Source organism: Bombus pyrosoma, linkage group LG17 (assembly GCF_014825855.1).
Source record: "Bombus pyrosoma isolate SC7728 linkage group LG17, ASM1482585v1, whole genome shotgun sequence".
Taxonomy (NCBI): Eukaryota; Metazoa; Arthropoda; class Insecta; order Hymenoptera; family Apidae; genus Bombus; species Bombus pyrosoma.
In genome coordinates, this window is record NC_057786.1 from 451,231 (window position 1) to 477,912 (window position 26,682).

The following is a 26,682-nucleotide window of genomic DNA, read 5'->3' on the forward strand; positions in this document are numbered from 1 at the left end:
GCACCTCCTCGTTACATGATCCAGGCTCTTACATCGTGCTTCACAAAATCCGTATCTCTTGTTTTGTTTCGCTTTCCGATGTTTGCTGCCTAATTCCTCGTTACAGGATCATGTGATATGGATATTATGAAAAATGATGTATAGAGTCAGTCAGAAAATTATACACACACGCCTTTTAAATATAAAATATTATAGCGAAAACGTTTATGCCATTTTATTTTGTTTCTCAATACATACATCGCATAGTTATAATACAGAGATGGCGGCTTTTAAAGCTACTAAGAAGAAATAAATAATTGAACGGGGCAAGTCGGTCGTCGCTCGATCACGTTCGAGCTTCGAGACTTCGAGCAACGATTTCTTCCATCTCCTTACTCGTGTATCTACTTAAATAACAAAATATATATAAAGATATAATTATTAAATTATTAAAAAAATAATACAAATTGCTCGTGTACAATCGTTGAATTTGATTTTGTACCTTTCGGCGTAATTTCCTTATTTCAACTACCGCGTTGAATAACGAGTCGTAAATACGAATATAAATATAAAATAGTCCTCGATTAAAATTTTAACTCGACTTTTTTCGAAAGCCGTTTCTTTCACGCATATTCCACTTGCGTTTCTATGAATCGCTGAAACTCTTCTTCTGATTTAACATCGTCTCGATATTTCGATGAATTCTAGCGATTTGTAATTTCTTCGAAGGATCTCCGTCTTCTATGTAAACGTTCCCGCTGACTTCCGGCCAATCGGACACCACAGGAGTCTCCCTTTTTCGATCTGCGAAAGAAAAGATGTATTACCTATATTGCTCGAGTTATTAGTTGGCTGTGTGCAATAGTTCACGAAAGTATTCGAATACCATTACCACGTCGTACGTTGCGTGGATCGATTAAAATGACACAGCCTGTACAATGTGCTTAGCACGTCGATAATTTGCTGCAGCAACGACATAACTGAAAATAAGCTATCGGTACGGTAGAAATAGTTGTTCCATGTACTTTTTACCGCTAGAGACGTACAAGTAAAGTTCAAATATTCGCCGCACAGTGGCAGTCGTGTCGCTAACAATGATTGCATCATCACGAAACTGTAACAGTTCAGAGCATTCAAACTGGTTTTCCCTATAATTGTGATTTTTTAGTTACGTCGTTGTTGCAGCAAATGAGCGATATATGTACATGGTAGGGACAGATTCTTATTAATTGATTAATTAATGTATATTATAAAATTAGACAAGCACAAAACTACGACTTAAATAAATGTATGAATCATATTACACATAACAATTGTTCACAGACTTGAAAAGCCTGAGCACTTGGACATACGAATCTGACTGTTTTGATAAATACGAATGGCGTTGCCAATAAAGACGACAAATAGGAAGGAACGCAAGTCGAGCTATCTCTGCACTATGATATATTCCCATTGAAAATTATCATGAACGTATTCTATCGCCCACTAGCGACGAAAGTGACTCAAGTTGAGAACGTATGTTTGCCAGAAGAAACGATAAATTGTTTCTGGACATATTGAAACTAGATTATCGAAACACCGAAATGACTACACATTCAAAGCAAGATCGGGTAGAACACACGTTCGTATGAATCTTTTTCATTACTCCTCCTGTCACATTTACATTCTTCTGTCCACTCCTGCCTTGAAGCGAGTCTCGTTTGTTATAATACACCCTATAGAATACAGCACAATGTCACGCGAAAAACATACATTTTCTTCTTAGTTTTCAATCATATAGCATTTTTAGGTACATAAAGAAACGAAGAGGATTTTTAAAGATGAAAACACAATTTAAAACCGAACAAGCCGATTCAAAGAATTTACTTACCTAAGAGTTTCTCGAGATACTGGCACCTTGTTTCGGGATCACCAGGGTTCATTGGTGCGCCGGCAACCAGTTCGGCTAGTTCCGCCTTGACCATTAAATTTAATCGAGCCGAGATCTCTTCTAGACCCACTGAAAATATCGAACAGTTTTTACTCTACACGAGCTTCAACAACAAATTTAGTTTAGTCTTTGTATATTTTATATTTCTACATAATCTATACAATTTGGCAAATTTTAGCACATTCTCATAAATGCGTAAAAATCTAATCATGTCCATTTTGTATTGCCATCGAGTAATTTATTTATAGTTATCATTAATTCCCAACTTTCTGCTATAATTTTCAAACTATAATTTCTTTTTTTTCCTTTTGAATAAACGAACTTTCAATTATATTGAGAACTTGCAAAGTAAATATAAAATACAATCGTATAATTTTTATAAATTAAATATTACATTATTTATTCTATTTATGATTTTTACGCGATGAAGATGAAGAGGTTCAAGCCAACGTCGATGTTGTAGTTTACAAATTTTTAATTTACCGTCATTGCTACAAAAATCGACGTTTACGAAATCCAGTAATTTAGGACACTGATCATTTAAGTTATTGTTCATTGATAATCTAGTGGTACAGGTTGAAACGATCGTATCGCCTGCCCAAGGATGGAATGCGAGTTGAACGACTATGGAATGCAGTTCTGCTTTCTCAAGGCCCCATGGGATGAATCTAACGATAGTCTCGCTCCGGTCTGAAGTCGTGTTTCTCTCCCCATGAAGAAAAGCCAGACTAGTCACAGGTCGAAGAACTATTCAGTTAGAAAAATGAATGCCTCACCTGGCGTGCTTTTTCTAACAAGTATTTTCTCAAATTCTAAAATTTCAAATTTTGAAATTTAATTCATATACACTTTGTTACACCACCAATTCGTAATTAACACCGATAGAGACGATTCAGGGGAATTGAAATAATTTTTCCAACTTGGATCTTAGTATTAAGTAGTAGTATTAAGATTGTAGGAGGTAATCTTGAAATTGTGGGTCGCTTTTTACACGTAGCAATGATATCGAATGGGATTGAAAGACTCATATAAATGGAAGTGCTACTTTTAAAAGCGTTCTTATAAAAATCATTAAAATGAATTATTAGTTATGAGAAATAAGAATAACTGAAATTGTAAGAATCGTCGCTATTATTATATTGCATGAGTGCGAGAATTACTTTTATACTTGTGCTGCAATGCAAATCGCTTTGCGAAGGTCCGCGTTGGAGAATTATCGTTAATTTGTTACGATTAAGGAACATTGTTAGGGGGATCAGGTAATGGACTCTAACAGAAGAGGCGGGTTATCCTCAGTCCCCTTTAGTAGGCAGAGCCAGCAATGAAACGGTATCGAATGCACGACCATTCGCTTGTATTACCAATCCGTTAGTGAGAATGCCGACAATACCTTCTGATTCCAATTGAGGAACATGTCAAGCACAATTACATTAGCCAGCGATATCCTTGCGAATTCGTTCGGCTGAGATTCAACACGAAAGCCCTCGTTTCAATGATTCTCCACCGAATACCACTTTTTTTTTTATTATCGATAATCAACTTGTGATTTATATTTTTAACTTTTATTCTCGTGAACCTCCATTTACAGGAACAGATTGCCACTTTCCCGGTCACCCCTCGGAAAAATAATACTACGTTTGTTACGACGATACAGTAGATTACACGAAACATTATGCGTCTGATCGTAGAATTAACAGCGTCGTACCGGCATCGAAGTCAAAGAGTAGTGGTTCATTCATACCGACTCGTGTGACGATTCAAAGGTTTTCCACAAATGTCCACTAGCGATGGGATTAAGTGTACATCAGGTGCTTCCTTCTTTCTGTTTCTTTAGCGAAGATCGTTAGTAGCTTGTCAGATTTGCGCTAGAATCAGGACGCTTATTCAGGACCTGCTTCGTTCAGGTTTGGAAACAGGTGGGAAAAAATAAGAAAGAAACGAAATTGCCCGGAAAATAGTTCTTTGCCTACGCAATCGCCAAACATCTTGGTTTTAAAAAAATGTACATTTCAACTGCTACAGCTGCAGTCTACTTTGCCGGAAGATAATAGAAACATTTTCGCGTTCACACAGGGCAAGATACTATATCGTTTGCTACTTGCTTGCTATATCGGCCGTGTCTGAACGAGCTCTTTACGGTGTTACGTAGCTCTCTACGAGCACTCTTCGATTTTGCATTAAATAATTGCAACTAAATCGCAGATAGATCGATATACGTGGAATTACAAGGATACCTGTACTTGGTCAATAACATTCGTAAAAAGATGGAAGGGATCGAACGGATCGATTCTATCGCTGGATAGTACGCTTCCTCGGGAAGCGTGGGTGGCAGCAAGATGGGGAAGAGGAAAAGGGGAAAAGGGGGTATCGGGAAGAATAGAGGGGACAAGAGAGGGTTCCGGCGTTGATGAGTTCTGCGTAACGCTCGTTATGCAAATGCGGGTAGTAACATCGTACAAACGTTCATTGTAGATTGTAGATCATAACACCATTCGAATTTCTCTCTTCTCTGTACACGTACACTGCTGCTCATAAGTATACGGACACATCTGGATTAATTTGCAGCAACAGCGTGTGAATTTTACAAATTTTGTACAAAGTGTACAAATTAATGCCGAATTGGTAATTAGAAGCAACACTTGCTATTTTTTCTTTACAGTATCATCAGAATATAAATCTAAATCACACATTAGAAGATATTGAAATAATATATTTTAATTATAATTACGTATTCTCTAATATTCACTGTATGTATATTTGATATTTAAGTAATATATAAGAGTATAATATAATACATGATATAACACCTATACATTATAAGTAGGTATAGCGATTATGAAGAATCAAATCGATTCAAGTATGATTTAACTGTAGTTTTATAATCAAAATACGTCTTGTCACAAAATAAGCTAACGTCCGGATATTTTTGAGCGAGGATGTACATCCAGTGATAGATTGACAAGTACTTTGAAACACTTCGAATCCGTATTCAATGCCGTAAAATTCCTAAAAGTCTTGGAAGTTGTGAAAGTCGTAAAAGTCTTGGAATTTATTGAAAATCTTTGAAAGCTCGAAAGATCGGAAATGCACTTGCGTGACCGCGATTTGCAAAATTTAGGGGGATTACAAGACCTTCGAGACTTTCTAGACTTGCAAGATTTCCAGCAATTTTAAGCTATTGAACCCTATTCGGAAGCGAATTTCGACAGTCTCAAAAAAATATGGGTGCGCGTCGTATTCGTCGAGACGCACAGTCGATGAACTGCGATCAATCTTGAATACGCGTGCAACCTCTCGTTTGTGAACATCGTAACGGCGATTTGCGAACATTGCCCGTTTACAGCTTTACAGTACTGGACGAACCGTAAGGAATTTAAAGCAGCTGGGTCACGCGATTTCGTACGCGGTGTTATTTCAACGTTTCGAAAAATCTGAACAGCCTTCCGACTGCCTTTCCCGCCTTCGTGCTACTCAATGACGCGAACAATCAGCTGCAACATCACCGAGCAAATGAAAAATCTTCGATTTTATAATTCCATAATAATTCTTATAGTTGCAAATAAATTTAGTATAGAATTAGTATAATTCGTATCGAAGCAACGTTTGATATTTGTAACGTGGCTAAATAAGTTATGCGCAATATTTGTAAGCCTATTTATTATAAAGGAAATTTAATTCTCAAAAGAGTTGCGAACGTTTATCTCGAAATCTCGAATACGTCATATTTGACGTCTTCCTTGAAACAAAACAAGTTTTATTTGGAACATTTTTCCAAATAATGTACAGTTTAGGAGATATTTGCGTGGATCGATTAAAATGAGACACCTTGTATGTATATTAAATAATTCTTTCGAAAATCCAATATCATTGAATGAGAAAAGTTTTTCTAAATATTGGCATGCCATGCTGATTGATAAAAACGATACGTAAATGTAGTTATCAGGCTTGCTACGATTAAAGCCAATCCTTGCACCGGCTTCGATTCGATGAAACCGAATATTCCCAATGAAAGGCACGTATCTCGCGAGTGATACGTATAATCATTGATGACATAAGTTGGTAAATGAGTACGCGGTAAAAGAGAACGCGGAACGGAGCATCACGAAAGAAATGAGAAGCATCGGATACCGGGACGTCATATCCGGGCGTGATAGATCGAGCCAAGGTGAGCAGAGGTCGTGAGCGGCCCTCTAATGAAGAAAATCTGTCTTGCATTTTAAAGGACTTCTTATCCCCCTCCAAGGAAACATATAACAATCCTTCGGAATCGAATGTAACAAAATACCAGAACGCGAAATATTACCTACTACTACTAATTCTTAGCACACTCAATAGTGTACACTCAGTAATAATGTACTACACACGGCGGGTAATATTTCCAGGTATAATAGCAAGTATGGGTCATTTGCAGCTTTATTAAAAATTTATGGTAAAAGTACAAAATACCAAGAGGAATACTGACTAGATCTTCATATCAACAGGAACATTGACCATGACTATTAATAGCTAATGATTATGTTGATTGTAAATCTATTCTTGTCTTATAGCACCGAAACCACAAGTCCATTCCTTCCATACTTTATGCTTTTATTACAACTTTTTGATAAAGCTTTGTTTAGCCTACGTTTATACAACATTTTCTGCTTCGTTACACCCATAAAATACAGTGACAGGGTTCGGCTGGCATTCGCGTGGACACCACGCGATAAATATTTCTTATAGGAATTCAGAGTGATTTGTTTAGCAACTTTTAAATTGCAAAAGATCTCTTCTTCCCTTAACGGCGCCCTTAACGGGGAACTCAATTTTCCTACTGTGCAATCATTTCATAAGGCTTCATTTCTATGCGTAAGCAACAATAGGTGTAATTACTAGACTGCGAATATTTATGCAAATTCATTTCTTTATGAATATAATTAATAATAAGTAGGGAAGCAAAGCTAAGCAGAGATTTTGATTCATCGTCGTCGATACATTGTAACGAGTATGTTGCTTTGAATATTCTATATATTTTTGTGTGTTCTATATAAATAATGTGTGCATTCGATGCATCTTCGCATCTCGAAATTTCCCATAAACGCAGGAAAATCCGCAGTCCAGTGATTGCTAATAATATGTTGAATTCTTACCGGGCTCGAAGTTTTTCTTCATCCGACGCCACTGTCTCGCGTAGACCAAAGCCGAGCATCCTGCGACCAGAAAAAAGAGAATACAGGCACATACTGCAAGGATCAGCGCGACCGTTTGCCAGTCCCACAGGATTCTCTCCTTGGAAGAAGCTGCGCTCCTTGGATAGGGAGACTCGTTCAATACCTAGAATTTCGTTGTAGAATTAACGTTCCATTCGTTAATGAACAATCTCCAGATACACCGAGTGTATCTCAACATGTGGACCCCATTTCAGGAACGTACAGAAGGCATAAAAACAATGAACATACTTCCTATCTGATCTTCTCTCAAATTTATTACTCTGTATTGTTCGATTATGCATCTGCAATTTTTGAAAGATCACGAAACTTTGATAGGACAACTGCAAGCTTGCGTACAGACCGAGGCTAGCCATTTCAAGGGCCTTCTATGAAGGTAAATTGTTGCGAATTGTTGAAACACAAAAGTAAATGACTATAACTTTGAAACAAAATCAGTTCGGACGCATGTTCATATGGACTTTCTTTATTGTTTCTCGTGCTCACTCCTGAAATGGGTCTCACGCGTTGTGACACGCCCTGTCACTAATAAATCACTTGTCCTTCAACGTGGTGAATTCAGCTAAGTGGATAACTGTACATGGATGGGAAATGGATAGATGGATTTCTGATAACCAACTTAATACCGTAGACCTTATACCTGGTTCTTCGTTTTCGATTGGATATCTGTCTGCGAATTGTCAGCAAAATCCTTCGACTCTTGCCTAATCTGTTGCTGGTCCAGGTCGGGGAACCTCCATAACATCTTCGAGGTAACCGCTTCGAGGCTCCTTTGGCCGGTTTCCGGTCGTTTCCTGGTCGAGAGGAAAGACCAGTCGAGCTCGAGAGCGGAGAGCGGTCCGCAAATAGCATCCTTGTAAATGGCGCAGGGACTCAAAGTGAATTCAGGAGCGCATCTGGTGCAAGGCCAACAGGTGGCACGCTCGACCGACCAAAATTCGAAACCCGGTTTACAGACCGGATATCGGGGAGCGGATGTCGAGCAGCCAGCCTTGCGGAGACCGACCAATAGCAGCAACACGGCCAACAGATATGCCCGATTAGGCTCCCGAGGCATCACCTAAAACAATTTCCACGCTTGTTACCTTTCAACCGATTCCTTAATCACTCGAGCAATGATAACAATATTAAGGAAAATTTGTAGCATTTTGAGCAATGAAAATGTTCGTTGTACAAAACAACGATAAATAATTGCAAAGTCCTCGCATTTCTTACGCATTTCTAATTTTTATCGGTTGTAAAATCTCTCAACAAGATACTCAGAGTCTAAGTGTTTTCTTCCATCTCGTTAGAATTTGATCACAGTCAATTTCCAGTTGAAACGTAATCTACGTATACGAAGTTGCCTTAAATGTATAAATCTCTAGTCCTAGAAATTGAATTGTAAACTTTGAAAAGGACATCCTTAAGCGAGGGAGGAACAGTAAATAGCAAATAGCAATAAATACGATAATTGATAAAAACCTAGCAAACAATTATCATGTATTTGAATTTAAATGGCAGTAAAAGAAGTAATATACAGGCTCGTTTTAATCGGTCCACGCAAATATCCCCTAAACTGTACGATATTCGAAGGAACGTTTCAAATAAAACTTGTTCTGTTTCAAGGGGGACGTCTTATGACCACTACCAGACTTGTCCAGGTGGAGGGGTTCTCGAGATCTCAAGGTGACCTTTGGTTTCTTAAATGGAACTATACATTGTTTTTTATACACCGTCCTGGATGCAGTAATTAATTCTCTAAAAAAAGAGTATTAAGCCATTTCTGTCCGAAATCAAAAATTATAGAATTTTCTTTATAATTTTAATTTTATTTTAATGATATAATAATTCTTTTAAAATTTTTATTTTAATCGATAAATGTTTATTAAGAAGATACTTTTTGCATCAAGAGATATAAAAACAAAATATTGATTATAATATTGATGCAATAATTATAACGATTATATATGTATAACTATCGTAATCATATAAATAATTCGAATTTATATTAATTTTATTGACTCTATAAATGTAGAGGAAAAGTGAAACAAAAGATAAAACATTCGTGAGGACAAAAATGTATTTTTTAAACAACTCGTTGAAACAATCGAGCGTGTAAAGTGGCCATTTAACCGGCAAAACCGGCCAGACCGTTTCCACTTCCGGCTCGTTTGCGATGTAATTACATCCGTAGTTGTATCCCGAGCGGGGTATAGTCATGAGTATGCGTACGCACGCGCATTAGAATAGTTTTGACATGAATCAATTGACCGCGATTTGGTTGTGATTTCGCTGCGATTTTTCTTTAACATTAGTATATACATATACATGCAAATGTATCATGACTAATCGTTAACAACAAATATACTGTAATTAGTAAAACGTGTTTCTCAACAACTGTACATTTTAATGAGATTAGTTCGTATGGATTGTCCTCCAACGTCAACAATCTACACATTAATTAATTCGTAAATGTTCAGTATTACAAATTAAACAAAATTAAATAAAAGTTATAGTAGTAGCAGATTTCGAATTACAATTGAGGTTCGATTCAATCGGTCATCGGACGAATGAAATGATTAGAAATAGAAAATTGTGTCGCTCAAATAGAAAGCGTAACGTTCTATCCGAGGCGAAGGTTTCTCCCGGGCTATTTAAAATTTGATGCGCGCGCTTCTACCAATCGTACTTCTCGATTGCGTGGCAAACATACGCAGTTCGCGTACTAGAATCACGGCAACACAAAACGGCTATACACCGTAGATCTCGATACTTTGGTCAAGTTCTTTGACAAAAGTTAAGTTTAAGCTAATGTAAAGATTTATAATGCATAACCCTAATAACAGATTCATAGTTAACTACTTAAATTATTCAATATTAAGTAATCATAATTTGAATCGCCTATAATACAGAACTCGCTTTATCAATATTAAATGTAACATATGTATTACATATACCTCGAAAATAATTTCTGAACACGATATAATTTTATTAAATATTTATTATTTAATTAATTGGCTATGAACTGTACTATCGTTAAGAGATTTTACTGTTGTTTGGATTTTATGAACTTATAAATAAATTTATATAATTTAATAATTTTGCACTGTCTTCCAATATAAAATAAAATTTGATTCAACCAATCAATATCTATATCAATTCTTTAGTATTAGTATCGTAATAACTGCTATTAACATATATTATACGACCATTCATAAATCTCATTGACATTCTCTACGTTCGCTGTGTCATTGAATACGCGCATAAAAGTCAACTAAGCCATTTCGCTATATTTTACATCTTATCGCAAATGCACTTTAAATTAGATCTTCCAACGCTTTCTAGTTTCATTTGTTTTATAATTATAATCTTGATATAAAATCATAATACGTAAGGATGTGAAATAATTTTGGTATAATCTTTATTCAATTTAAAGTAACTTGTTGATAGATTTATCTTTGACAATTCTGTGCATCATAATAAATAATGTGCATAAACAAATAAGTATATATGAACTGTTACTAAAGATATGCTCGTCATACCAAATATTAAATCAACTATCATCAAATAAATAGTATACTACTAAAATTTTACAAATAAAGATAGTACCTACAACGAAAAGTGTAATAAATCAAATCAAAAAATGACTAGAAGTCAACATATTTTATCAAATTAGAATAATACTTAAAGAAATACACACTGACAGTTCATTTATATAAAGAAATGTATGTCTATATAATGATACATACGCTGCCTTCGATAAATGCAGGCCTGTCATGACGCAATCCAATCGATGTATCCAAGATCGATCACCGGGAGAGAAACCGACAAAACATCCAGGATACACAAAATATCATCGAACTTTCCATTCGAACGAGATCACGATTGATTTATTTAAACTAAGTTCTACAAGTCCTAAGCCTTCTTAGAATCAAAGTTAACAAAAATCCTTTTTCCGCATATTGGGATACAAATAGAGAAAGGCGGTATTTCAAAAAATCTCCACTGCCACGAAATAGACGCGCACCGCCCGCCGACCACAATACAACTGACTAGACTGGTTATTCTAATTTCCGCCCACGATCCTCCCTTAGAAAGAGAACGCGTTCATGAGAAAGAAAGAGATGTTGAAAGGAAAGAGATACGGAAAGAAACTTAGAGCTGGAAGAAGATGAAAGAAGACAGAGGGAGCCACGCGGTGAAACACAAAAAAAGAAAAGTAGCGATGGCTTTAAACGTCGCTACCTATCGTTGACAGTACAGTTTTGTAGTAAAAAGATAATGTTTCGCTAATTCGAAATCTATGATCATTGCTAATTATTATATCGCTTATTATTAAGAACGTAATGAAATCCGAGATATATTAAATGTATTACATATATTAGATATATTACATGTGCATTTAAGTTAAAGTAAATAAAATGAAATATATTAAAATTTAATTAACATGTCATTTCTTTGTAACATGTAATATAAGATATATAAAATATATGAACAAAATTAAATATTGTAACTTATAACTATATAACTTAGGATCAATGACATTTCGTGTGTATATATATATATACACACACACACACACACACACACACTTCTTGTATATATATATATATATATTGTATATATATATTGTATATATATATTGTATATATATATATTGTATATATATATATATATACACACCTTAAATGTAATTTTGACAATCTCATTGAACAAATTTTAACACAACTTTATCAAATTTTAATGAATTTCTTTAATATATATGTTATTACACAAATTTTCCATAAATGTTTTTTCTAATATTTATATCAAAGAACTTTTGAAATTTTTTAAATTTGTCAGGGAAAATATTACTTTCAAATTTTAAAGGTGCAGAATATAATGTAGAAAATATAATACACTTGATAATAATAATACATACATACAAAATCTTAATTCAAGTTTATCGAGTTAATAGTTATACAATATTTATATACATATGTTAATGATTTTAATTCATGTGTAATTTTTTTTAGTCAGAAAGTCGACATTCGGTTAGTTTACAAGTATATAAGTACATTAAATTTGTTAGATACCATTAAATTATTTACAAAAAAATATTTATCTAACTCGCTATAAAAAAAGATAGTCTTTTACTTTCGCGCCATCTTGAATTACTGAGCGATTGTCTTCTAAGAAAACAGTGATAGTTAGTTATGAAAACTGAAACTAAAATAAAACAAAGCCGCGGTAGGATAACGCTTTAAGATATGATGTCTTAACAATAAACTGGATATTGATTTTTCCTTCAAATAACTTTTAACTTGTTACATTTATTAAAAACAATTCCAAAGTTCAAACATTGAATGTCAATAAGATTTTATGCAGTTAATAATTTTCTAACTTAAGTATCAAAACTTCGAGCTATTTATATATCTAATTCTTCTTAATATTTTATTGATATAGAATTCAATATTTAATAATGTTAAAATAAAATTAAGAAGATTCTAACCTTAAAATTGAATTTCATACATTTATGAAACAAATGGAAGTTATTACTTATTATTTTTAAATTACTAGTACATGACTCTTTTATATTAAATTTTACTCATAAATGTCTTTGTTAATATAAATATGACTTTAAGCAACCTTAACACTTTAAATTCAATATAATTTTCAAATTAATACTACTAATTTTCTTAAGGTTTAAATGTTTAAATTAATGAGATCAAAAAATTTTGATTTACGATGTGTTAATAAAATTTTAAATACATTTTCAGATTCCTCTAAGGAGGCATCGACAAAGCAAGCAACCTTAACAGTTGGTGTGATTTTCATTGCTTCGTTATCAGCATTATTTTATGCTTATACTAGTTTTCCAAAACTTACTGAGTAAGAAATATTGTAATAAAGTTTTATATAAAGAAATATTTTAATTTGTTATATTACAGAGATGAACGACAATACATGAAATTGCCATTACATATTGAAGAAGCTAAAAGTTTGGGTAAACTTCTCGGACGATATAAAGATCTTTATTATTTTCAAGTGCTTGCTGGATTATTTATTACATATATTTTGTATCCTTCGATATTAAATTTTTCAATTTCAGAATAATTTATAAACTTCAAAAATATGCTATTTCATATTTATTTAAATAACATTCTACTTTTCACATATAATATTATATTCAATTATTTTTAAATGTGAACATATAAGTGTTTAAAAGTATAATTTATAGGATAATCCTTAACATAGATTTAGCTTACAAACTTTTGCTATTCCAGGTTCTATTTTCCTTTCAATCCTTTCTGGTTTTCTTTTCCCCTTTCCTTTAGCTTTGTTATTAGTATGCAGTTGCAGCGCAATAGGAGCATCACTTTGCTACTTTCTTTCTTCACTTTTGGGACGTAGATTACTTTTTAAATATTTCCCAGGAAAAGCAAGGGAATGGACGTTAACAGTAAAGAAGCACAAAGACCACCTCTTTAATTATATGCTATTTCTTCGAATAACTCCATTACTACCAAATTGGTTTATAAATTTAGCCAGTCCTGTAATTGGAGTGCCTCTTGTACCATTTGCTTTAGGCACATTTTTTGGAGTTGCTCCGCCATCTTTTGTTGCTATTCAAGCAGGTCAGACATTACAAAACTTAACTTCATCTTCTGACGCATGGTCGTGGAATAGCATTATAATATTATGTATATTTGCTGTATTATCATTAGTACCTGTTTTATTTAAACAAAAACTACAACAAAAATATGATTAAACTTTAGGGAAGATATTTTGAACAGATTTATTTATTTAAAGATATATGTGCTTTATTTTAATATTTAAAACTTAAAGCAAACTAAGTTGTTTTTAAAAAATTCTGTTTCAACAAACAAAATTTTTTTTTTGTTTTAATATTATTACACTGTTATATAAAGTCTTAAATACAATTGGATTTCTTTTTCTTTCTTTTTCTAATTGTAACTTAATTTGTATCAATTCCATGTGTTGGTGTTTTTTCTATTTTTTATACTGTAATATCATGCATTTATTAGTAAATTACAACTTTACAAAATGAGCACAAATTTAGGTTGTTATTTCGTAAATATTAATGTATTATTTTATATAAAATCAGTTGTATGTTTTTCACAAAAGCAGTTATTTAGAAAATTGTTTAAAGGGAAAGGGATAACAATAAAACCAATTATACTAGTGAAAAATTTTTGTAGTGGAAACATAGTTATATAAAATTAATTTAATTGAAAGAGTAATTCAGCAGAACGAAGTCATATAACTAATGGTAATACTAGTTGAATTCAAAGCTGGAAGGCTGACTGGTCGCCAATACCACCAGTTGTACCATACTAAAAGAGAAACATAATTTTAAAATTATCTTGTTTAACGTATCAATTATGATATATGTAATATTCAAAACATTAATTTAAATTAATGGACACTCATTTCTGTTAATGTTAGACACTGTCAAGAATAAAGTAGATAGTTTAAATAATAAAACGTATGTTCATCAACTTCTTTAATTGACTATAAATTAAGATACTTACAAGCTTTTCCAGCAGATAATAATACTATGACGGACTCGCAAGATGCACTACATTCTGGACTTGCTATCATTTTTATCAATCTTGTACCAGCTGTACACCTTATCATTATATTACTACATTCAGGATTTGGCTAAAGTTTTAGAAATAGTATTTATTAAAGAAATTATTCTGCAAGCAATATGCTTAATTCTAACATAACATTATTTTTAACATCTATTGTCAATTAAAATAATACAGCAGACATATATTGAAATATTACAGCTATTTTGTAATGCTTCTTGCAACAAACATTTTGAATATTATTATTTACACAATAATTAATTTTATTAATTGCTCTTATATTGATGTTCTTTACGAAGCAATATTTCATGCAAACCAAAAGTTTTTAATAAAATAACATCTTACTAAAGAGTAAGGTGGAGAGTTTGGTTCATCAAAAAAAATAAATCTTTCTGTGCTTTGTTCCCACCAATTTGGTGTATCAACAGGCTTTGGAAATAACTTTCTTAAAATTCTTCCTGTTGTCATGGTATTAATTCTCCATGTAATATGATTATTTAAATTTTTGGAACGATTTAAATCCATATTTTTTTCCATAATATCTTGAATATCTCTAAAATGTTAAAGCTTTTATTTACAAACTTTTGTTTAAGGCATCTTAATATTTTTGTTTATATATGATACCTGTAAGTTTTATTGTTAGAAAATACTCTCATAGCATCTTTCTTAAATACTCCTGGATTTTGCCACAATAATTGTTTTATATCTTCCATGTGAACTTGAGATAAATTTTCTGTTTTTGTATAAGGAATGCCAAGATTAAAAGATCTAGATATATGATGGCTACTTAAATCAGGTACAAAATGTACAACACTACAGGGCCAACAATCCATATCATTTACATAAAAATATGGATTTTCTAATATGCACCATTCATCATATAATTCTAAAAGGCAAAAGTGTAAAAACATATACATAATTGAATAAATAAAGTAGAAGATCAATTATTGTTAATGTTATATAAAGTGAAATTTAAGAAATAACTACTGATGTCTTATATTCCAATATATATTTATTGTATATCATTTTTTTTTTAATTTACATGTTTTATATATATTTTTACTTCTATATTTTTATAAAGAATTTTTTTGTCAAATTCTACAACTATAATGAATGATTTAATGACAATAAAATATAAAAAATTTAATAAAAATTTTAAATAAATATTTTCAAGCCGCCGCTAATGAAATTGTTAATAAAATATAGTATGTTTAACATAAATTATAATATCAACATACCAGATAAAGAGGGATAATGTTGTATTATTGGTACGGCTATTTTTCTAAGTAATTTTAAACCTGGATAGATGGAATTCTGTAAATTCCTCAGTAGCATCACACCTAAGAACTTTTTATCAAAGGATATAAAACATATAATTATTATGAATAATAATGTAACCATACTTTTCATAAAGAAACGAAAATTAACTTTCTTCTTTTTCTTCTCAAGAGTACGAAAGGAATTTTGTAAAGCTTTATTGATTTCATTTTCCGTAATATCATTTTCGCGTGCAAATTGACGAATCTTTTTCAACTGTTTTTTATACACCTCCAAATCAACCATTTTTTAAGAAACAAAAAAAAATGATAAATGAGAATTAACATTTATTGGGATCGATAATATATAATGGCATATATATGTCGTGTAATTTACAACATTTTAATAAACATTCACATAGCAACTAAAAGTATGTATGTATACATCGTATTCCATTACAAATTACAAAATGAAGTAAATGTACACTAGATCTGCAAATCTATATTTAAATACAGCTGCGCTCTCTATCAGGAGATTGTTAAACTACTTATGATACTAAAATGAAAATAATACATAAGGATGCAAAGTCTATCCTATATACTCGTCTGTGATATGACCATTGACTAAATACATTATACACTGACTATTAACCTGACATAATATGCAATTTTGTATATGACATAATTTGCAATACGTCAAAGATGCTTCTTGTTTAGATCTAAAATTTTTGCGCCCGTTTCCACGCATCTCCACGCTTCTTCGTCCGTTTCCGCCCAATCATATTCAAAACCATTTTGTAATAATTTAGACAAGTGAAGGAGATTTTAATAAGATTACTTTTAATTCACCATATCGATAAAATTAGTTGTAGCTAGTTCTAATGGTTATCTAGAATATCATTTACATTATAACAAATGCTATGAATTATTAATTCCTTAAATATTGCATAAATTGCGATTTTATTATTTACACTAGTTCTAAACAAATACATTTAGGATAATTATATTGTCAAAATAAGTATGAATGATACGTTATTCATATCAGTATTAAGTTAAATTTGTTAATACACACGCACACATGCGTTGTACGTAATACAGATACTTAAGTGTTTTAATCGCTATATAATTAATTTCAATTGTAAAGATTACTGCATAATTTTTTGAATTCCATTAATAAATAGATTTTATTAAACAAATTAATCTAATGATAGATGGCAATATCATCTGTTCTTGTCGCACAATTTTGCGTTCTTTGTCCATAGGACAAATTATGTGGTGACGTCTATCGAAGGCGAAAGGAACAATGACTTGGAGTATGAGAAGATAGATGGCATCATATGGTTTGTCCGTGGACAAAGAACGCAAGATGGTGCTGCAAAGACAGACTACATGAATAGTCTTACACGGAAAGGGATTACCTTATTTTCAGTATATGTAATAATTAAGTATTACACTTATATAAATATCAATATACTTTATTCTAATTATTATATCTACATAAACAGTGTGTTTTACTTGAATTACTTATTTGTTTTTGCTTTTTCAGTTTCTGCAGGAGTTTCAACATATAATTTCTTATATAATTTTTCATATTCCACCTTAAGTTTCTCTCTTTCTGCAAAATATTTTGGATATCTAGCTTTTTCAATTGGATCCCAAAAATCCATTACAGAATCTGGCGGTGTTATAAAACGTCCATGGCATATACCACCTGGGCTATTAGGAAATTTTGATGGATCAGGATGAATATTCTCAAATAATTCTTCTTCACCTTCTAATAGTAGTTTTTTAGCTATGCGAGCATCTGGTATATTCCGATTCTTTTCAAAACGTTGTCTTAATAAAACTGCGTTATATCTAAATCAAAAGAATACATAATAATGAATACTTATTCAAAACTCAAGTATTAAAACTTAAAATAAACAGTTACATCTGTATATAATAAAAGTAGATAATTATAAAATGTTAAAAATAGTTCAAAACATAAATTTATTGAATCCTCAAAAGTAAGTCTATTAGAAGTAACAGCTTATTTCATATTATTATTAATCTTATATAAATAATAATAGTAATAAAATTCATAACAAAATTATATAACAAGACAAGCGAAACTATGTACACAATGTATGATATCCTGAAAAACTATGACAGCAGTATGATCAAACTTTATGTTTCTTCATTAATATTTTGATACTAATTGGTAATAAATAATATTTGATATAAAAAATAATGGTTTTTTATACTATTAGATTTAATTTAAACATATTTTTACCTAAATTCGTGTCTTTTAATATTCTGATCTTCTAACGCACGTAAAGCGCGTTTATAAAGACTACATACTTTTCTAGTATGACTAATGAACGGTGATGGTAGTTGGGCCATTCCTATTTAGATTCGATATTAATTTACTTAGATATTAGTATTGTTCTGTATATTTTAAAATTACTTAACCAATTCGAGGACTAACTGTTCCATAGTCATGAACTATATGATGCAACTGAACTACAGATAGTACTATGGGATTATAAAAATCGTAATGATCACAAATTGCCCTGTTACTAATTATTTTTAATGATTATTATTATATTACAAAATTACAGTAATAATAATCTTTATAAAAAGGCTATGTATAGAAAAAAATATAAAATTTGTTGAATCATAAGAAAAGTACAAGCAATGTTAATATAATTCTTCTTTTATTTATTTTTCATTTATTGCTTTTCGCATTTTGTTTCACTATTATATTGTGATTTACATTAGCATATATTTATTTTAAATTTATTAAATATTAGATAATATTATCAGTATATGAATTTTTTATGTATTAAAGTATAGTAAGTACATCGAAAGAAAATGTTATTTTGTAGCGTAAGAAAGCTAAAATGATTATAGTAAATTTCAAATAATATATGTAATTTAAAATAGAAAAATATTACAAACAGGATGCTTCCGGTTAAACAGCGCGACGGAAGTCTAGTTAATCACAAAGAATGGCGATTGTCGTTTTATTTACGTTACGGGTTCTTTATTTTTCAGCATACTTAACGACTAATTTTTAAGACGCGACAAGGACTTTAGCCTTTTCAACAATTAAAGAAACTTTCAATCACATAGTTGTGCGATGAACTCAAGATTTATAATTTACTTTAAGCAGCAATATTTGTGGCAAAAATCTTTAAAATTCGAATTAACCAAAGAATCCAACCTTCAATTTTCTCAAATAAGTAAATCGTTTCAGTTTCACTAAAAAATTTGATCGTAATATTAAAGCACAATTTTATATAATTTATTTTCTTTTATGTACCTTGTTTACTTAATTTACGAATTAACAGTAAAAATGAATATAACCATTAATTTAATCTTATTTAACTATTAAATAAATTTCCAGTATTTATATTACGAATCAAGCTTGAAATTTTCATCCAATATAAAGATTTGATTTAGTCATCAAATTAAGAACATAGGATCGAGTTTCCAATATTGACATTGTTTACTTCTTCGAACGATTTTCAACGGACGAAATGGTGCCGACGATGCCGCCTGATTCGCATAAAATTTCGCTGAAGATCATTGAAGCGATAAAACAACATCCAGTTTTATATAGTGCTGAAGTGAAAGGTTCTTCTATTAAACTTCAGGAATTTCGGCAGAAGGTTTGGAAGAGGATTTCGGATGAACTTGGTCTTGATCGTACGAACTCCTTTTCTTCTTTCACTGTTTTCGGATAATTTTGTATGTTCGTTAATATATCATCGCTATACAATATTTCTACTGCCAAAATGTTTTCTTTAACTTTTCTACATAGTTTGGAAAATTATATACATATTAATTTCGTTTTATTAATTTTATTGTGTAAATACTGCGAAAGTTTAACTAATAAAACGAAATTTAAATAATATTTATTTACAAAAACATGGGTAGAAGTATGTATAATAACCAGTATTAATTTCAAATTTATGTTTAAATGAATATTACTGCAGTATTTAAAAGATAATATAGTATTTAATGGAATATGTGGTTATTCATTGCGTTAAAACGTTTTATTTTATTTTATACAATATTTATTTTGATATCTATGAAAAAAATATGAATTTATACATCTGTAATATTTTTTGTTTTTTATAATTAAAGTTTTTCGAATCTACGTTTATTTGCATTTATAAATCAGAATTTTTAAATTTACTGTTATAAAGTGATATGTATATAAATATAATTAATATGTTTTTAGCCACCTGGGTGAGATTAAGATGGAAAAATTTAAGGGATACTTACTGCCGTATACTTAAATATAAGAATAGAACGGAAAAAGGAGTTCGTAGGAAAAAATGGATTTTTGAAGATCATCTTAGTTTCTTAAAGTTTCCGTAAGAATAATATGTAAATTCTTAATGATTTTCTATATAATAATTTTACTAAGCTTACGTGATATTCTATTTATTAATTTTATACTGTTTAACTTTATTTAATACTCAAGAAAAATGATTAAATATCAGTAAAAGTGTTTATTTAGGTATGAATCGGATTATCAACCTCAAAGTATAGAATTAACTGAAGACTATATTCAGGATATAAATGCAGGTGGAATTAGTTCTGAAGGTCTTTTAGAACAATTAGAAGATCGTAATGATGAAGATTATAGTGAATATTTAGAAGTTTTGGAAGAAACGACTGCAGATCCAGTGTTAGATCGTGATTCTATGGAATTAAATGATAATGGTGATAACGTAGTAAAAAGTATAGAGGTAGGAAATGCAATGCATCATGATATTGATTCATATGCTCAGCAAATTCAATCAAAATATAGAAAAATAAGACCAAAAAAAGTGAAAATTGAATCATTGGAAGTGCCTGCAACCTACAGTATCTTAAAAACTTCACCTTTTAAAAATAAAACAATTGATACACCAATATTTGTTAGTGCACCGGCTGCAAATAATTCTGTAAAGAATTCTTCTAAAATAGAAGTAAGTTGCAATTTTCGAAACTAGTATGTATTTCCTAATTGCAATTTATTATTCTTTAATTCAATACTTGTTTCAGGATACACAAAATAATTATGACCAAGTCTACCTAGCTCCTGAAGGAAAAAGTAGTATAGAGCTCTTTTTTGACAGTATGGCACAAACTGTTAAGCGACTCCCTCCAAAAGCTCAAGCAGATATTAAAATGAATATTTGTAAAATTGTAACAGAAGCAGAACTTAAGTATTCTGGACGTAACACACCCCAAAGTACTCAACAATTTATAGCACCACCTGGAATGATTCCTAAGTTGGTTCTCATTCCATGTAACATGATTGATGGACAAAATAACAAAGGTTGATTATTTCTAAGAATAATTATTTCTCCTGAAAGAATTATTGTAATTTATTCTAAATTATGAAATTGGTTTCTTCTATCATAAAAGAATGCAACACAGCAACTGAAGAATATTGAACTAAGAAAGTAATTTAAATAAAAATGATTTTTGTATTCAGGACTGTGTTTTATCTTTATATAACATACTGAAAGAAATACTATATACATAAATGCTGTCGTTATATTTTAAGCTGTTGTTATATATAAATATAGTTATTTTAATAGAACCATTGTCGTCTTAAAACTTTCCATTTATACCCGTATCTTAACAAAAGTTTCTTAGTAAATTATCAAATATGTATGTATAAATGTAATCTTTGAATGCATATAATGTATCAAAATAATTAAAAAATAAATGATATATATAGATATATATGTATACATATAATGCACGTATAATATATTATACGTGATATCATTTGTTTTTATGCAATACATTTATTCATACGATAATTGTAAATATAAGAAATAGATATGACAACTTTATCTCTTGTTTTACAAATTCATACATGTATTCATTCTATAAATAATTTTACTATTGTAATTATGGTGTATCCGATTCTATTAATTTGTCAGTGTATTTAATATATCAAATTTGCATTGTATTATTTATAATATATTCTAACTGAAATAATAATAGGATTTTAAATATTAAATCAATTGATATACAGAGAAAATTGCAACATATTGAATATAATTTGCGACAGAATGAGATTTATTAACAAAGATGCGTGTTTTATCTTAATTTGGTTTTGATGAAATGACGGTATTTCATAAAAAAGAATTATCTAATTTTTCAGTGTTTATTGAAATGTTATCGTTCGTAAGAAATTTTATATAGTTATGAGATTACCGGTTAACGAAACAGTAGCAAGAATATTTTAGTTTGAATTAAAGTATGTGTAAGCTTTGAGCAGTTATAAGAATGTTGCGTTCTTTTGTTAAATTGCAAGTACAAAATAATTTTCCACAAAGATGTGTGATCTCACAAACAAAAAGAACTTATTCAAAAAAGGTAACATGGTAAACAATAATATTGAGGTTAATAATTTAAGTTATTTGTTTCGATTTTATGCAATTTATATTTATTTTCTACCATTGTATGTTATTTATTACAATCTTCATTCACTTAACTGTTTGAGAACATTTAATAATTTACAAAATTGGTTGACAAGCTTTATTATACACACATTTTTCATCTGCATGAAATTTATAAAACTTACTATATTTCTAAAAAAGATATCGATATTTTTAATAAAATTGCGATATGAATATAATAAAAGAACAAAACATTAGATTAAATAAGAAAAAATATTTGTTTTATTAATGTATGTTTATTAATTTTTAATCGTTAAAGTGACAATATTTCAGAGTAAAAGAACATTATTCTAATGTCAGTAGCTGTAACATTATTTTATTATCAATAGCATTAAAATATTTATAAGAATAAACTAGAAGTTATAAATTCATGTTCATGAACATCTTCTTCAGTACTCATACTACATTGCAAACTTCTGCAGTACATATTCTAAAATAAATGTAAATTTGTCTGAATTTGTTCTACCCTTCTGGAAACTCGTAGCCTATTCAATTACTAATTGTTAGATTATTACTATTTATTTAATATTATTACTACTAATTTATTTAAATTTAAAAACTAATCAATTTAGTATTATTACTACTAATAGTATTACTAATTGTTAGAATTTGAACGCGAAGCAGTACAATTTGAATATGAAATAAACTCACATTTGTATTAAAACTTCTCCTATTTTGTTACATTTACATTGTTAATCTAAACTCAGTTCATTCTTCAAAATTATCATTTCATAATTGATGCAACTTGATTTGATGCGAACTTTAACATTATATTATAAAAATAGATATGCAAAGATAATGTCAACGACCTTGGAATAATCTTCAAGAAGATTCCATAGCAATGATAATAATTCAGATTTTTAATTTAAATAAGTTACCCTGCATATAAGTAGTTCAGAATAAAAATCATGTAACTCCCATTATTATTAATTTTTTTAATAAATATCACAAGGTCTTTGTATTAAATGATGAAATAAATTTGTTAATGTTAAACAAGGAATTGCTTTTTTAACCAAATAAGACAACTTTATAATTCTTTTCAAAATATATAAATTGTAAATATATTATTATATAATAGAATTTTTTCAATATGTGTACATGTAATTTTAAGCTGTATGACATTCATCAATTTTGTATATCTAATTGTAATGCCAATTTAATAAAAGATGATAAGAGAAATATAATATAATATTTTTTCAAATTTATATTAATCCATGTAATTTCTCAGGATACTCCAGATAAAATTGTACCAACTAAAAAAGATTCTAACTCCATAGTATCAAAAAAACTTAAAAAAGGTTTGGCATCGATAAGAGAATCTCTTGTTGTGAAGGATGTTGATGATATATTAGTTGAATGGATGGGTCGGCCACAAACAGTTCCAAAAGTTTGTGATGTTGTAATAATTGGAGGTGGAATAATGGGCAGTTCTATAGCATATTGGTTGAGAAACCGAGTTTATTCAGATCATTTCAAAGTTGTAGTAATAGAGAGAGATCCTACGGTACGTTCTTCAGAAATTATGTTTAGCAGTTGCAGTATAAAAATGATTTAGAAATTATGTTCTACAGTTTAAGTGAATATAATAACATAAATATAATATTCAGTTTCATAAAAATTAGAGGACTTGTTCTGAAAGATTGAAATTTATTCAGTTGAATTTACCAAATAAAGATATAATCAAATAAAGAAATTATTTAATAAGTAAATGTAAATTTTATTTTCAGTATACTACAGCGTCAACAGTTCTTTCTTGTGGAGGTTTACGTCAACAATTTTCTCTGAAAGAAAATATTGAAATGTCTCTTTTTGGTGCAGAATTTTTACGTAACATCAATGAATATTTGGGCATTGAGGGAGAACCCGCAATTGATCCATATTTCCATCCATATGGTTATTTAACATTAGCATCTGAGCGAACTGCTCAAATATTAATAGAAAATTCTAAATTACAAAATTTCCTTGGAGCAAAAAATATTGTATTATCAGCTGCTAAATTGAAAAATATGTTTCCTTGGATAAATACAGAAGGTATCGAACTAGGTTGTTTAGGATTAGAAAAGGAGGGTTGGTTTGACCCGTGGGTTCTTCTTTCTGCTTTTAAAAAGAAAGCACTACAATTGGGAGCAAGATATATTTATGGTGAAGCGCAAGGATTTACTTATAAAAGCAGAGAAGACATGGGTCATCTAGATGGATTGATTGTAAGACTTAAGTCCAATTTTGTTAAAGTAATATATGTGGATTTTCTTTTAATTTTTTGATTACTAGTTTCTTATTAATTTATACATTTTCTAATATTCATATACTGTTGTTACAAATCAATTAAAATGTCAGGATGTTTATGAGCAGTAGTGTATATATATATTTGTGCAATTTATATTATAAATAATAGTAATAATATTAATATATAATTTATAAACTAAATAATATTTGAAGTTAATATATTTATTATTTTTCATAATAATATTTAAATAAATCATATACATTTTCATGGATATATATGTTTCACTAATGCATGTATACATAAGCATGTACATGCAGAGACAAGCATATAGAAATATTCTGTAATATACGAGAAATGCAAGTAATGCAAAGTATGCAAAACTGTGCAAAAGTTTATATCTATTTATATATATTTTAGCATACCTTTACATTTATTTTATTTTTATTCTATTAGTATTTAACAGTTAATCTCTTTTTACTTTTTATTAGGTAAGAACCAAAGAGGGTGAAATATATAATATGCAATTTGCTATAGCCATTGTGGCTGCTGGAGCTTATAGTGGACAAATTGTTGACAAATTGGATGGTGTTCAAACAGAAAATGGATTAGAGCAAATAAATTTGCCTGTTGAACCAAGGTAATCATAATTTCATGTTGTGAATAAGTTTGAATAAATATGAAATGAAGGTTTATATTAATACTATTATTATTTATTAATATAAATCTAACACAAATATTGTTTGTGTTATAGGAAAAGATTTGTTTATTGCGTACATTGTCCTGATGGACCAAGTTTAAATACCCCATTATTGATAGATAATACTGGAACATTTCTTAGGTAAACATTATTTATAAAATAAAAGTTGTTTCTAGAAACTAATATTTTGAAACTAAATATCTTGTGTTCACTACTAATTAAGTATCAATATTTATTTTAGAAGAGAAGGTCTGGCAGGTACGTATATTTGTGGAAGATCACCAGAGGAATCTGAAGAACCTAGTACTGAAGATTTAAGTATTGATTATGATTTCTTTGAAGAAAAAGTTTGGCCTATACTCGCACGCAGAGTCCCAGTTTTTGAAAAATTAAAGGTGTGTGTTTGATTTACACATAATAGAAATATGATATAAATACACTGATATGTATTAGGTTGTCCGAAAAGTGTCTTTCTTTCGCAAACGTGTTTTTTACAACAGTGCACCTTCATATAAACCTGAAACCAAGTCTGTGAAATGTCGCGGTATTTATGTCAACATAACAAAATGGATCATACGTAATTCGACAAAATAATATAAAACAAAAAACATTGTTCCTCATAAACGAAAGAAACTTTTCAGACAACCTAATATATTAAAGTTATACATACGAATAAATTGATAACATTTGTATTATTACTCAAATTATTTAAATTAAATTATTTACTTTAATAGCCTTTAAAATGCAATTTTTTATACTATTTTTGCAGTTAAAGTCTTCTTGGGCAGGATATTATGAATTCAATACTTTTGATCAAAATGGAATAATTGGACTACATCCATATTATCGGAATTTATACTTTGCAACTGGATTTAGTGGACATGGAATTCAACAGGCACCCGCAGTAGGTAGAGCAATTTCAGAACTAATTGTTGATGGCGAATATAAAACACTTGACCTATCGAATCTTGACTTTAATAGAATTGTTTATGGTAAACCTGCATATGAAAAGAACATTATTTAAGATATATGCATTTGATTGTAATAAAAATTTATTATATTTGTATGTATATAATAATTTTAATAATAGAATACAAATAGTATTTTATGTATTTTACAATATACATAATAATATTTATAGAGATTAACTTTAAAATTGAGATTTATTTAAATTGATTTGTAGATAAATATGTTTAATACAGAAAAAAATTAGTCTTAAATTTATCAAATATTGTATTAATTATACTGTGTTAATATTGCAAAAATACTGTATTAATTAGTCTACTTTGTTTTATTTAATATTTGTTATTATAGTTAATATTTTGTTTTAAAGGATGATTTATAAGTAAGTATT

At 29.9% G+C, this 26,682-nt stretch overlaps 6 protein-coding genes across 10 annotated transcripts; 3 read left to right on the forward strand and 3 right to left on the reverse strand.

Annotated features, from left to right (window-relative positions):
- Positions 1 to 199: 199 nt before the first annotated feature.
- Positions 200 to 11,233, reverse strand: LOC122577137 (tumor necrosis factor receptor superfamily member wengen). Of its 4 annotated transcripts, none has more exons than XR_006320075.1 (6): positions 10,848 to 11,159; positions 7,757 to 8,176; positions 7,039 to 7,222; positions 1,850 to 1,978; positions 482 to 783; positions 200 to 383 (listed from the first exon to the last, which is right to left on the reverse strand). XR_006320075.1 is itself a non-coding variant. In XM_043748272.1 (5 exons), the coding sequence occupies exons 2-5, from the start codon at positions 8,171 to 8,173 to the stop codon at positions 626 to 628; spliced, it is 888 nt and encodes a 295-aa protein (XP_043604207.1). In that variant the 5' UTR covers positions 8,174 to 8,176; positions 10,848 to 11,158; the 3' UTR covers positions 200 to 625. The 4 variants fall into 4 exon arrangements, 2 of the variants coding, with proteins under 2 accessions (XP_043604207.1, XP_043604209.1); XR_006320074.1 differs by having other exon boundaries at positions 200 to 386; XM_043748272.1 differs by having other exon boundaries at positions 200 to 783; positions 10,848 to 11,158.
- Positions 11,234 to 12,181: 948 nt separating this feature from the next.
- Positions 12,182 to 14,588, forward strand: LOC122577103 (transmembrane protein 41B). The gene is made up of 4 exons (XM_043748181.1): positions 12,182 to 12,327; positions 12,858 to 12,969; positions 13,029 to 13,157; positions 13,342 to 14,588. The coding sequence occupies exons 1-4, from the start codon at positions 12,294 to 12,296 to the stop codon at positions 13,847 to 13,849; spliced, it is 783 nt and encodes a 260-aa protein (XP_043604116.1). The 5' UTR covers positions 12,182 to 12,293; the 3' UTR covers positions 13,850 to 14,588.
- Positions 14,027 to 16,441, reverse strand: LOC122577102. Its single transcript, XM_043748180.1, has 5 exons — positions 15,932 to 16,441; positions 15,318 to 15,579; positions 15,039 to 15,246; positions 14,634 to 14,763; positions 14,027 to 14,435 (listed from the first exon to the last, which is right to left on the reverse strand). The coding sequence occupies exons 1-5, from the start codon at positions 16,254 to 16,256 to the stop codon at positions 14,344 to 14,346; spliced, it is 1,017 nt and encodes a 338-aa protein (XP_043604115.1). The 5' UTR covers positions 16,257 to 16,441; the 3' UTR covers positions 14,027 to 14,343.
- A 967-nt stretch (positions 16,442 to 17,408) lies between these two features.
- Positions 17,409 to 18,446, reverse strand: LOC122577145 (NADH dehydrogenase [ubiquinone] 1 beta subcomplex subunit 9). The gene is made up of 2 exons (XM_043748284.1): positions 18,222 to 18,446; positions 17,409 to 17,806 (listed from the first exon to the last, which is right to left on the reverse strand). The coding sequence occupies exons 1-2, from the start codon at positions 18,329 to 18,331 to the stop codon at positions 17,470 to 17,472; spliced, it is 447 nt and encodes a 148-aa protein (XP_043604219.1). The 5' UTR covers positions 18,332 to 18,446; the 3' UTR covers positions 17,409 to 17,469.
- Positions 18,447 to 18,914: 468 nt separating this feature from the next.
- Positions 18,915 to 21,129, forward strand: LOC122577011. Its single transcript, XM_043748026.1, has 5 exons — positions 18,915 to 19,639; positions 20,178 to 20,313; positions 20,460 to 20,691; positions 20,754 to 20,913; positions 20,990 to 21,129. The coding sequence occupies exons 1-4, from the start codon at positions 19,471 to 19,473 to the stop codon at positions 20,781 to 20,783; spliced, it is 567 nt and encodes a 188-aa protein (XP_043603961.1). The 5' UTR covers positions 18,915 to 19,470; the 3' UTR covers positions 20,784 to 20,913; positions 20,990 to 21,129.
- Positions 21,130 to 22,002: 873 nt separating this feature from the next.
- Positions 22,003 to 26,477, forward strand: LOC122577010 (FAD-dependent oxidoreductase domain-containing protein 1). Of its 2 annotated transcripts, none has more exons than XM_043748024.1 (7): positions 22,003 to 22,321; positions 23,633 to 23,908; positions 24,132 to 24,608; positions 25,120 to 25,268; positions 25,383 to 25,469; positions 25,570 to 25,723; positions 26,098 to 26,476. In XM_043748024.1, the coding sequence occupies exons 1-7, from the start codon at positions 22,232 to 22,234 to the stop codon at positions 26,350 to 26,352; spliced, it is 1,488 nt and encodes a 495-aa protein (XP_043603959.1). In that variant the 5' UTR covers positions 22,003 to 22,231; the 3' UTR covers positions 26,353 to 26,476. The 2 variants fall into 2 exon arrangements, with proteins under 2 accessions (XP_043603959.1, XP_043603960.1); XM_043748025.1 differs by having other exon boundaries at positions 22,312 to 22,347; positions 26,098 to 26,477.
- Positions 26,478 to 26,682: the final 205 nt, after the last annotated feature.